The sequence below is a fragment of the Stegodyphus dumicola genome, chromosome 1 (assembly GCF_044657685.1).
Source record: "Stegodyphus dumicola isolate Sdum_Otavi_A_Nest chromosome 1, ASM4465768v1".
Taxonomy (NCBI): Eukaryota; Metazoa; Arthropoda; class Arachnida; order Araneae; family Eresidae; genus Stegodyphus; species Stegodyphus dumicola.
In genome coordinates, this window is record NC_140768.1 from 273,467,664 (window position 1) to 273,480,814 (window position 13,151).

At 34.8% G+C, this 13,151-nt stretch overlaps 1 protein-coding gene across 1 annotated transcript in view; it reads right to left on the reverse strand.

Moving 5' to 3' along the window:
• Positions 1-476: 476 nt before the first annotated feature.
• LOC118180471 (astacin-like metalloprotease toxin 5) overlaps positions 477-13,151 on the reverse strand; it is a 50,683-nt gene continuing 38,008 nt past the window's right edge. The window contains exons 4-6 of the mRNA XM_085806952.1: positions 10,206-10,320; positions 3,097-3,275; positions 477-801 (exon numbers count right to left, since the gene is read on the reverse strand). Of these exons, the coding sequence (XP_085663078.1) occupies positions 581-801; positions 3,097-3,275; positions 10,206-10,320 (515 nt within the window). The 3' untranslated portion in view covers positions 477-580. The remainder of the gene's footprint in view (positions 802-3,096; positions 3,276-10,205; positions 10,321-13,151) is intronic.

A 13,151-nucleotide genomic window follows, 5' to 3' on the forward strand; every position in this document is an offset into this window, starting at 1 on the left:
GATGTCTGCAAGATGAATTCTACCAAAACATGAAAAGTTCTGACATTTTCGTGTGAATCTGAATTCTGGGGCATTGTTCATGTTCTTTTGTAAACATTGCTTTTAATAACATTTATAACTTGTGTTCTTCTAATGATGCTTATTCTTCTGTTATCTACAGAATGTTTTTTACATTGACGTAATTTACGCAATCAAATGGCTCACAAAATTAAATTGCTTAAAATATTAGCAAATTATTATCACTATTTGTCTGTTAATTTTAATATGTGTAATATTTTTCTGTGTTTTGTCAACTGCCCTCAGATTTACCATGATTTAAATTAACCACGGATGTCATCACCGATGTTACCGCGGAAACTCGAAGTTGATAGTATGGATATGTGTATGCTTATATATAGAGCGAGATAGATGGATAATTAGATATAATGAAATATGTGACACAAATTATGATTTGTGCACTATTAAAGAGAAATAAATGTTGCTGTTAATAAATTTATTTCATTTCCTCAATACAGAGATTAAAACTGGTTTCAAGACAAAGTCTTCTACAATCCCATTTACCTTACAAACAAATTGCATTTCAACATTTATACATCAGATTGACACGTTTGATGTCACTGCTGGTAAGGCCAGGTTTTTGATAAGGCTCCTTAAGTGGCCTGCCGTCCTTTGCAGCGATGGTCATAGATTTGTTATCTTTGGAGAAAGCATAGTTTCCGTATAACATAATGGAGTCATAATCAAAAGGTGTCAGAAGGAGATTTTGGTTGGGTCGTAGAATAGTGAATTGTGGTTCCATTCCTGGAATAAATCGTAGTGAAATTATTACAATAGACTTAGATAAAAGATTTTCATAATGCATATTCGTTAATTTGTATCCTATGTGTTAAATACAGTGAACAGTTAAAATGATAATCTCTTTTCAAAATGGTAGTAAATGAAGTATTTTTCATTCCAATTAGTGTAATACATCTGAATGCAAGAAATGGTAAATAGTAATGCAGCATTTTGAGTTGCAATCCATGCTATTAAATTTTCTTTCTACTACTATCTTGAATTTTGTTAACTCAACATTTAAATTCCGCTGAAATTAAAAGAAATGAAACCCGGAGAGTCAATCAACGGCCATTTAAATTTCGGCTAAAAAGGAATGATTTCTCATTTATACGGGAGCTCGTTGAAGTAATTTATTTAGTCACTTTTTTTACGTCTGTACGAAGAAAAGGAAGTATTGTAATCGTGAAAAAAACTAGGGTATCATAATTTCAAAAGAAATATCCATTTTGACACTTCCCGAATCTATATTGTCGTTTCGTCTTGCGTAACATCTGTAGGTATGCACAGAATAAAGGACAAAACGGATTATAAAATAGATTTAAAAATAGGTTTAAAAGAAAACAGATTCAAAAGCAATTTTTTCGTGACGTCTGTACGTACGCATATACGCATGTATCTCGCATAACACAAAACGATTAACTGTAGAACGTTGAAATTTTATATACAGGACTGCTATAACATCTAGTTGTGCACTTCCCTATTTTGTTTCAATCGGCATTATCAAACTGCAGAATATAGACATATATTCACCCCCGCTTATACGGCGTTAAATTTCGCAATTTTCGTAGCTATGCACTTCTAATTATAGAAATGTTTTAAATGACGAAATTATTCATGCTGGGCAAAATAAAATTTAGACAAAAATTAATTTTCAACAAATAACGAAATCTAACTTAATGCCTTGGTTCCTTTATTTATATTTCGGTGTTCACTTCCACGCCTATCGAATTAATTTCCACCTTTTCGTTGCCCTGCGTTGGCAACACGCTTTTGAGATTTGTCGTTCGTAGAATTCGATCGCTAAAAGCGTAGCTGGCCTGTAACGGTTGTAATTCTTATTTTAATGCTTATCTGTACTCCTGAATTATTACTAAATGTTTACGTGTGAATGTTATATTATTAAATGTATTGAGTTTGATTTAAATAGACTAAGCGTCGTTGAATTTATTAAGGATATATAAAATCGAAACTGCGTCATACATGTCGGCGCCATTCTAACACAGGAACGTAAACATTCGGAAAATTTTGCGCCCGTTATGAAAAAATAAATTTATAAGAAGTTTGACTCCCTTACAACAAAAATTGACAAGGATATTCAATTTTAAAACTTGCAAATTTTGTTGGCCTCTCCAACTTGCCTTGATAAATCGCTTATTCAAGAGTTACTCAAAAGTTATGTAGTGTCCTCATCGACTTTTTCTTCTTCTTCTTCTTCTTTTTTTTTTTTTTTTTTTTTTTTTTTTTTTAGAAAACTACTGTAAGATAATAATACGGTTTTAAAGCTTAGAACCATTATGCATTCTTTACTACAATATGTTGCATATGCAACGTAACTACAGTAACAATGACCTGAATTGCTTTAAACACCAAAAACTGCTATTTAAAAAAGGAAGCAAAGGGCAGGCTGTATAATCTGTAAACTTTTCAAGATATTATAAACTACAGAATTTCTGACACTGAAATTTAAAATGTTGGGTATATAGCAATCAAAAAGGTACCAAAATAAATCAATCTATTTTGGAAAAATCGTAAGAAATGCTTACAGAACTTACATAAATTAGAGTACAGATCTGTAATCAGTTTTATTTGGAAGGTTATTTTTTGAGTTACGTAGTAGTTCAAAGAATAAAATTTTGAAATGTTAGTTAGACAGTTAAACGAAGATACTTAAAAACAATTCACACGCGGATACACACCAAAAAAATCATTCAACATTAAAAAAATCTACATCAAATTTTGTGGAAAAAAAATAGCCCTGAAGAATCTGTGGGACAAATTGTATAGCTTTCGGATTTTCTATATTTGCGTTGTGAGATGCACACAAAAACAGGCACACTCTTTTACTACTGAATACTTGGCTTTACTAGGCTGGCTTAAGGGCTCAGCAACACATGCAGTTACGAAGGCGGCCAGACTTTGTAGCGTGTTATGTGAATCAACTTAGATATCTTATTATTTTGGGTTTACTTTCTCTTTTACTTTCGTCAGCTCTCACTAGAGTTCAAATAAGATAAAGCATTGTCATCTTTGATTACTTACCATTTTTGATGTTCTGCCAATAGATTGTAACATATTTATCTCTGTCAGATCTGCTATGCTCATGGAAGAAACCAATGGCATGCCCCAGCTCATGTACAACGATTCCCTTATAGTGGCATCCCTGTCCAAGAGACACTAGTTGTTCTCCGCGATTGATCAGACCAATATAAGAATAACATCTGTAACACAGCCACTTCTTTAGTATTCAATTAAAATAAAACTTGAAATGAACAGCTAAAGGAAAACCAAAACATTGCACTAATCAAGTTTATACACAGCAAGTAATCAAGTTTTTACAGTGCACACCTAGAATGCCCTAAAAAAGTTAAACAAGTTTCTTTCGATGGTAAACAACTTTTATCAGATGCTCAGGGACTTCGCGATTTCCCTTTTACTTAAATATTTTCCTTACTGTTTACTTAATAGTTACTTACATAGTTCTTCATTATTAAATTTGAAGAACTAAGTTCACATACTAAAATTTCTCTGAATTACACTTCATTTTTCAAAATAGTTATTGGAAGATCCTATATACTATAAAGAGACTAAATATTAAAAAAATATTTTTGCCCCTCCCATTCTAAGATAATTTGGAACGTTCTGGGAGGTAATCTGTTTTCGTTAATACAGACTTATCGTGCATTGTTATTGTTGATATTCTTAAAATTACGATTAGAAAAGGTTTTTTTCATTAGATATAACAAGTAATAGTAATCCTGTTTCTTTTTTTTTTCTGTCAGTTTTGAAATTGATTGGATTCGAAACAAATTCTATTTTCTGGTTTTATTCTTGCCAATGATAAAACATAGAATTTAACTCTGTATCTAATTTTTAGTTTTTGGAAAGTTATAATATCTCTCATCGACGTCTCAACTCGTATGGTTTGACATATATCAGTCAAACCCTACTCGAAACCATACATCGGTCAAACTTAAGAAAGCGTTAAAATTTCTCTTTATGGAGTATCAGGCTTTACTAATCCTTCAGATTTTAATCTTGGCCAGGTCAACTCTACGACTTTTATCGTGATTAAAAGTTTGCACCTTGCCGTTGGACTAAGCTTGGGCACTTTACAGATGGCAATACTAGTTTGACCAGCTCTAGTCCAGTTTTCACAAAGAACTTCTAGGGGGAGGCAGATCTTATAATCTTCTAATCCTCTTCTTTTACCACGAGTCTCTCGAGAGAATTTTCGGCTCGAGGAGATTTTCGGCTTGAGGTATTTTAAGATGCGACAGTATTTTAAGGGCCCCATACCACAGACACAATGCACATCCCCGTCTTTTCCGCGACTCGAGCTCGAGTCCATGGTTGAGACAGCCATTCTCTTATTACCATGTCAGCAGAACGGCTGAATAAAATCTTCACTAGGTAATCATAACTAATCTTTTAACAAAAGCTTTGAACAATGCTCTTGTTAAAAGTCGAACCTAGATCTAGGGTAGCACGCGCCGATTGTGCTACCCTTACACCACGAAGGCATGCTGAAAGGAAGGAGAAAATACCTTATAAAGTTTTGGTGTTTATCACCATTTTCTTTACCTTTTCTTGTTTAATTTGTTGTAAAACGTATTAAAGATACTCGAAATTAAATAAATGTGTATGTATGTTTTGAATTTCGTAACGAAGAGTGTAACGAAAGTATTCTATATCAAATGTCAAATTACTCATAATCCAAAATGAGATGCATGGCCTGGAGGGTTTTCCATAAATTTTAATTAAACTTAACATTTACATATATACAATGTAGGCTAAAATGCCTGAATCGAATATTTAAGGCTCCAGAAGCAAAAACTGAATAGTTCCATCTAAGAATATAAATCGAATTCTATTGCGTAGTGCATCGAAATCTACCTTCAAGAAGAAGAATATTTTTCCAAGAGACATGTTCACAAGGGGAAGGGTTAAGTAAGCCAATAGATGGACTTCTAACGCCATCTTCTTGCCGATATCAAAGAATATTCCGTAACAAGGGAGAAGGCAATGACCGTCTAAAAATAGTGAAAGGGGTGCGTGGGGCAAAAAGTATCGAGAACTACTGAAACGGACTGAGCTTCCCGGCGATTCGAGAAGTTTCCCAGATGCTCCATACGCCCCTAGGTCGAAATATTCATAGTCGTTGTCCAGTGGACTTTTATTTGTTATGCTGGCGTTTTAATAGCTAAAGAACCAAATAGAAGGAATTTTGCTGCTGAATCTGCAGCTATTACATGAATGAAGTGGAACAGCTTTAGGAATCGTATTTATTTGTTTATTCTCTTATGATTTTGCGAAATTTTTATTTAATGCGGTTTTTTACGAATTCTTTATTTAATTATAGATGCTTTTAATTAAAGAAGTTTGAGATGCTTTATGATGTCTTTTTAATACATATGTTTTTTTCTTTTGAAGCATCATCATGGGCTTCCAGAAGGAGAAAACTGTAAACTAATAATCTTAGTGACTGAATCGTCCATATCATGCTTGCATCTGAAAATTTGCTTCGAAATTTTTGTATAAAATGAGTGGACATTTCAAAGTGTATGTGGTAGTCTACGGCTTAAGGCATGCTATCTAATCTTAAAGCGAAAATTGCTATGCATAAAATTTTCTTCAAATTGAAGATGCATACTGAAGAAAAAAACAGAAATTTTGTCTCGATCCATTCAAGTTATAGAGTTCCTCATTTTAATTCCGTTAAACGAAGTGTAGAGGAAACTTATGAACTTCTAAGCGGATAATCGTTTAAGTCCAAGAATAGAAACGTAAATTCAAGAATGGTTAGTTACCCTTTATTTCACTTAAAATAAGATTAGCAGTCGGCTTCTTTCTCAGGGCGTACAATAAAGCCTCCACCTGAGATTAATCTCAAAAATGTAAGAAATAAGAACTAACTAATGACTAACTAAAGCAATTTAGCTGAAGCTAACACAGTTCTAAACAAGTCGGCCGGTAATAGAATTATCCAGTGAAATATCAAAAGGCCCGTAATACGGCAGAGCCGTAGAGAGAGCGTAGTAACAGCTTAGAGATACGTAGTCCAAAGGCAAACGCTTGCTACTCGGGAATCCGCACTCTCTCTGTATAACACTGAATAGTATTTAATTGAATTGAACTTGACTTAAATACCACTCTCCTTCTCATGTGCATTGAACGCGATTCTAAAAACACATTCTGGTAGGGAGTTGAAAGCTGAAGCCAGGAGAGATAGGTAAGGTGAACTAAATTAAAATAACTGTAATAAAATTAAAATATACCTTACAAAGGTTATTTTAACAATAAATTTGTTGCGTGCGTACGGGTTCGTTATGAAATGAATGCACAAGTCCGATGAAAAATGAACAAAAATTTATTATTATCACAACAAAAAAAAAATGCTTAAATTTTCTCAAATTATCATGCAGTATTACAATATCTCACAGTAGTTTTCTTTTAACTACTCAAATGTCCAATAGAACGTAATTCAAAACAGCTAAAGAACGCTAATCCGCGAATTCGCTACAATCAACAACAGTAGTTTTCTAAACAACAACAAACTAAGCAACTACTACAAACTGAGATGTTTTCCTCCTTTTATAAGATTTTAAAATCACGCGCTAGAATTTTCCAGTACTTTCTCGAAATCAAAAAGAGATATTTATTTATTTAATGCACGCGCTCTTGTATTTTCAATTTTTCCGGCTTAGCTTTCTTTTAATATTCGTCACGCGCTGCACTGCGCGAGAAATAAAACCAATTAATTTATAATTGAACTAATATTAGCTTTTTAAATACCAAATTCGTAACACTGCCCCCTTCCCAAGGACTGCACGTCCCGGGCAGTACAATCCCTGGACAGGAAGCTAAACTTACAACTGTGGCATAAATGCAATTGAGGCATAAACATTACATTACAATATCAAACAATATAAACAATAAATGCAATAACTAACTTAAACAAATCAAATACTAAATACAAAACAAATACTAAATACAAATCAAATACTAAATACACATTTATAAACAAAAAGGACCATGGTCTGATACTATTTACAATTATTTACATTACGTACTATGGCCATAGTAATAAGCTAACCTGTCGTAAGAGTTCGAAGACCCACGGATCCGAACCACGACGTCATTCGTGTTCAGCACTGTATATGGACCATCCGAAGGTGACTGTAATTTAGGACTCAGTCCTTTTCGTTGAATTGGGTTCCACAACCACACCTTGTCTCCTTTGTTGGATCTCTGTCTAGTAGTTCTTGTGTCGCATCTGATCTTCATTTTCTCCGTCGCCAAGTTGACTCGCTTTCGTGCAGAACGGTGCATCCCCTCAAACCGGGCCTTGGCATCTTGGATGTGTTCCTCAGGCGATGAAGGCGCATCCGTAGGGCGACTAAACAGGCGGTCACAAGGCAGACGAAGGTCTCGACCGAAGAGCTTCTGGGATGGAGAATAGCTGGTAGTCTTGAGTTTCTTTTCGACCCTGGTATGATTTCGGCAGCTTCCCGAGCTCGATCTTTCGGACAAGGCGTCGACATTTCCAGGCGAGGATCCCTTTTGAGGATGGATAGTTATGCCATCAGATGCTGAAAGCAGCTTATTGTTTTTGAAATCTAAGGAAAAATTGTATTTCCTTAAAAAGTCCAATCCGAGTATGCATGGATCTGTAATATCCGCCACATATGCCGTGTGATGGTAGGCGGCACTTCCAAACGTGATGTTTACGTTTAACTTCCCAGTTATGTCGATCTTGTCACCAGACGCAGTCTGAAGGGTAACACAGGATGGCGTCCAAATAAGTTTATCTTTAAACTGTTCAGCTAAATCTTTCCTAATGATGGTAACATTAGCTCCTGTGTCAATGATCATATTGCAAGGAACTCCATCGATATTCCCATTGATGGACAGTCCGTTATTGTTGCCACTCACTATAGAGATCTTAAGCGCTTTAAAACAGGGTTTTTCATTATCTGGCAACCTCCGTTCCTTGATATGGTCATTAATTTGTTTCCTGCGTCGTTGCTCAGAAATTGTCTCAATTTTCGTACCCTGGGGTGTTCTGCAATTCTTTCGTACGTGGCCTTCAGCTCCACAGTTCCAGCACTTTGGTTTCTTGTCAGTCCTTTTCCTTGCCGTGGCATTTAATTGTCTGTTTAAATCGTATGCCTTATTTTCCGTGCTCTGGGGAGTTCTGCAGTTCCTTCGTAGGTGGCCTTCAACACCGCAATTCCAGCACTTTAGGGTCGGTTTTGTTTCACCACTATTCCGTCTTAAAGCATTCACTGGTCTTGTCAACTCATCCGTTTTATTATCCGTGCCCTGGGGTGTTCTGCAATGCCGTCGTAGGTGACCTTCAGAACCACATCTCCAACATCTTACAGCCACTTTGTTCTCACTGCTACTCCGTATCAAAGCATCGACTTGTCTGGATAAATCATCTAAACGAGCCATCAATTGGTCCCCTGGGTCGTGGACTCGCACAGCTCTGACTGGGTAGCTATCCCTAAGAGTTGCTTGCTGGGCTGCCTCAAATTTCATGGCATACACTAAAGCGCTTTTCAGATCTTTAACATCCGCCATTCGCAGTGCTTTCTGTATTTCAGGGTCCCGGATGCCATCGATGAAATATTGCAGGGACAGGATTTCCCTCGTTTCTGTCGGGCATTCCGAAAAGGCGAGATGGGACAACCTTTCAACATGCGCGGCGAGCTCCTGAAGTGTTTCGGTAGGCTACTGTTGACGAGATTTTAATTGGAGCCTGCTGTAGTCTTTTAAACATTTCTCGCCGAAGCGCAGCTCCAAAGCGCCGGATAGAGCTTCGAAATCTAGCCTTTGATTTTCGGGAAGCGTCTGCAGGATATCCGCTGCGTCTGCTCTCAGAGAAGCGGCGAGATGACAGGCCTTAGCTTGGGAATCCCATCCATTCGCATCCGCAACGATAGAAAATTGTGTCCTATACACCTGCCAGGAGGTCTTCCCATCATATGTAGATAGTTTCAGAACGGAACGAGCAGGCATCGATAAAAATTTCAAACCTTCCGGATTGCTACCTGCCGTCGCTACGAATTTCTTTAAATCATCAACTTCTTTGGTGACCGCAGAAACTCTATCATTAATTTGTTGTTCCACGGCAGAAACTCTCTCTTCTATTTCTTCTTTTACCGAAGAAACTTTTTCTTCAAAGTTTCCAACTTTATTCTCAACTGCGTCAATTCTGCCTTCCATAACCTCGAATTTGTTTTCTATTACGCTGGTAATTTCTCTTTTCATCTCTTCTTGTCTTGCTTCAATCTTTTCCTGTCCTGCTTCAATCTTTTCCTGATTACATTTCATCTCTGCTTTCATTTCTACTTTAAACGAGGCAAACGCTGATATCAGCTGTCTTAATTGCTCTTCCATCGCTCTTGTGATTGGCATTCAAACCCCACTCCTGACACCAAAAATTGTTGCGTGCGTACGGGTTCGTTATGAAATGAATGCACAAGTCCGATGAAAAATGAACAAAAATTTATTATTATCACAACAAAAAAAAATGCTTAAATTTTCTCAAATTATCATGCAGTATTACAATATCTCACAGTAGTTTTCTTTTAACTACTCAAATGTCCAATAGAACGTAATTCAAAACAGCTAAAGAATGCTAATCCGCGAATTCGCTACAATCAACAACAGTAGTTTTCTAAACAACAACAAACTAAGCAACTACTACAAACTGAGATGTTTTCCTCCTTTTATAAGATTTTAAAATCACGCGCTAGAATTTTCCAGTACTTTCTCGAAATCAAAAAGAGATATTTATTTATTTAATGCACGCGCTCTTGTATTTTCAATTTTTCCGGCTTAGCTTTCTTTTAATATTCGTCACGCGCTGCACTGCGCGAGAAATAAAACCAATTAATTTATAATTGAACTAATATTAGCTTTTTAAATACCAAATTCGTAACAATACTAATTCATACATTTCACGCAGTTGTATCTTTTACTTTTGAGACCAACAGAAACACATATACGTCACCACTCTGAAGTTACCATCATCAAAATACATAACATTATATTATGTTCTCAAACGTAAAAATGTAGCATAGCTTGTTTGTAACTATTATCTAATATTAAATATATTTTTTAATATTGACATTTATACGTACCCTTGTCCAAAGAAAAGCTTGATATAATTCCTTTGGTTTGTTCTGGGTACAAATTTCAGACATGTGAAATCGTGGTAATTCTTCATCGCACTTTTGATTAGGTCGGTATGTTGGGCTGAAAAATATAATAATCGCAGGAATGTTTAATCTCCCTTTTCTTAACTATATTTGAAGTAATTTAAAGGCGGACAGATTTTTGAAAAAAAAAAAAATACATTTTCTACAGATATTATTTTTACTTTCTCACAATTGCTTTATCAATTTCATTTTTGTCACTTTTGAGACATAAATAAATTGTGCAATACTTATTTATTCATTTTAATTGGACTGAAATTTAATTTATTGACTTAGATAATAATTATGTATTTACACTCACAGAAAAAGTATCATTTTTGGAAACAAATTAAATTGTAGAAAATATTTTTGTTTAAAATAATACCTCTGTTTCTTTACTTTGCTTTTTTTTCTTTGTTTTTTGTTGTATAATGTTAAAAAACTTTTTTGAATAATTTCTCCCATATTTGAGATTAGTTAGCAGTTTATTAATTTAAAAAATTCAAACAGATAATAATCCTGCGGTTATTGTTAAAATTAAATTTAGAAAGAGACTTCATTCAGATTTATCAGAGACTGCATTCAGCTTTTGTTCTTCTGCGAATTTATGTAGTTCTTATTTCTCAAAACTCTGTACCTTGATTCTTGTAAAGCAGGGTTTCTTGATTTTTTTTCAGTCGCGACCCCTTTTAATCACTGAGATTTTTTCGCCACCTCCAGGACCCCATAATATTTACGAAAATTTTGCGGGACCCCATAAGCATTGCGCAAATCCTACACACGTGTGTGTGAAACTGTCAATTTTTTCACTTGTACTGTAATATACTATTGCAGTTTTAGGTCATTAAATTTAATTTCTAATTTTAAGACAATGAACTAATTTTAAGACAATAATAATTTAGAACAATGTGACAGTTTTAAATAATTAACAGACGAAATGACAGCGTTACGCGCAAAGCAAGTAAAATGAACGTTTTTATTATAAAAAGAATGCGTCGAAACATTTTCTTTGTCTGTATTGTCTTATCTTTATCTATTTTCAGATACATTGTGTAAAAATATTTGGTAATTGTAAAATTTTTATAATAAGTTAAAGAAATATCAAAGCTGCTAAATTTTTTGGCGTCCCCCTGCTGTAGGTCCCGCGACTCCCCTGGGGGTCGCGATCCACAGTTTAGGAAACGCTGTTGTAAATATAAAAGTGAAAGCGTTAGCCTTGAAATTATTCTAATAAATCCTTTGCTGATAGAGCCCACCAGCGGCCGAGCGGTAAAGTCTCTGAACACTGGTAGTTCGGTCCGAGGTTCGAATCTCGCGAACGGGCTGCCTGGATGGGCGCCTTCGTGGTTTTCCCCATGTGTAACGCATATACGAGCCAGTTTCCCTTAGAAAGTCCTCCACGAAGGCATCCTTCCCCTTAGGCAGATAGCCCTCGTGTGCTTTGCCATAATTAAATACACCACACCACCACCTTTGCTGTTAGATCTTGCATTAACTGACCTCAAGCTGATTTTGCAGATAAAACAGTCGAATCAAATACTCTGTTTTTATTTTTTATAGATTAACATTTATGGTAAAGGTTAATTAATTTATAAGGAAAAATATTCAGTTTTAATTTCTTTTAACTTACTTTTTTCCCTTTAGTTGCAAGGTTTGTATATATTTTTTCTGTTATTAAGTTTTTCTAAAAGTTTTGCTTAGAGTTCTTCAGAGTCGTTTGGCTTAACAAATCATTATATACTGGCTAATTATTCTTGTTTTCCAAAAGAAATTAAATTTTACATCATTCAATTTCCGATGTTAAGAGAAAACTGAACCGAGTGGGAAAAAAAAATTCTCGAAATTTGCCGAAAAACTTTTACCTGTCTTGAAATTTTTCAGTACGAAAATAAGCTTTCAAAGAGAGTTCAACGTACGTAGTAAGTTGTGGGTTTTTATGTTTATTAAAACCTTATCTTTTAATTTTTTGTTTTTATTGTCCCTTCGCCTTTCGTCTGATCCCACCAAGATACAAATTATTTAATGTATATAAAAAGATAATTTTTAAGGCGTGTGTCACTCATTCATTTATTTCAGACGAAAAACTGTTTAAAAATGTAGCATAACATTTTAAAACAATGTTTCTACCTGCTTTACCAATGAAAGACAAACACACGATTTTTTCTTTTCTTCCACAAACAAATTTTTAAGTTGTTCCTTTCCAACGATCAATCAGATATCAGCATCGAATCTTCCATCACGAACCATCATTTATGATGGAGAATTAATTTTCCCTTCACAGGGTAACCACAAAACGATCCGCTGTAATTGGTTATTCTTTATCTTGTGACAAAGCAAAAAATTATTCTAGAATTGTTCTCCCTAAATCTCTTCAATGCAATCTTAAGAGAGAGAACTTTTACTGGCAACCGCTGACAGTCTCGATATCATTTTCTCCCAAATTTGAATTGAATTTTGCCATTCTTAACCGTATTTGCTCTCACAAAATGAGGTCCTCAGCTATAGTAGGTAAGAAACAGATATCTTGTAAGCCTCGTATTTAAATATTTAAATTTAATACAATAGCCTATTGATCCTATTGATAGATTGATCTTGTCGACGTTCCTATTGATCACACAAGTAGTGGAAATTGTTCTGTTGATACGCAGGTTGTGTAAATTTTAAGCTAAGCGACTAATAAAAATATTTATATTAAGCGTTTTTTGTGTTCGGTGTTAATTCAATAGTAACTTAAAATGGTGCGATAAGTCGTCTGACCGTCTTTTTTCGGAGTCAATGTTTAAGATAATTAGTTTCGTAAAAATGACAAACTGCAATTTAATGTGTAATAAAGCTAGTAAAAGTTAGTTTGCACTTTCCAATTACAAATACCTTCAGATTATGTATATAAAA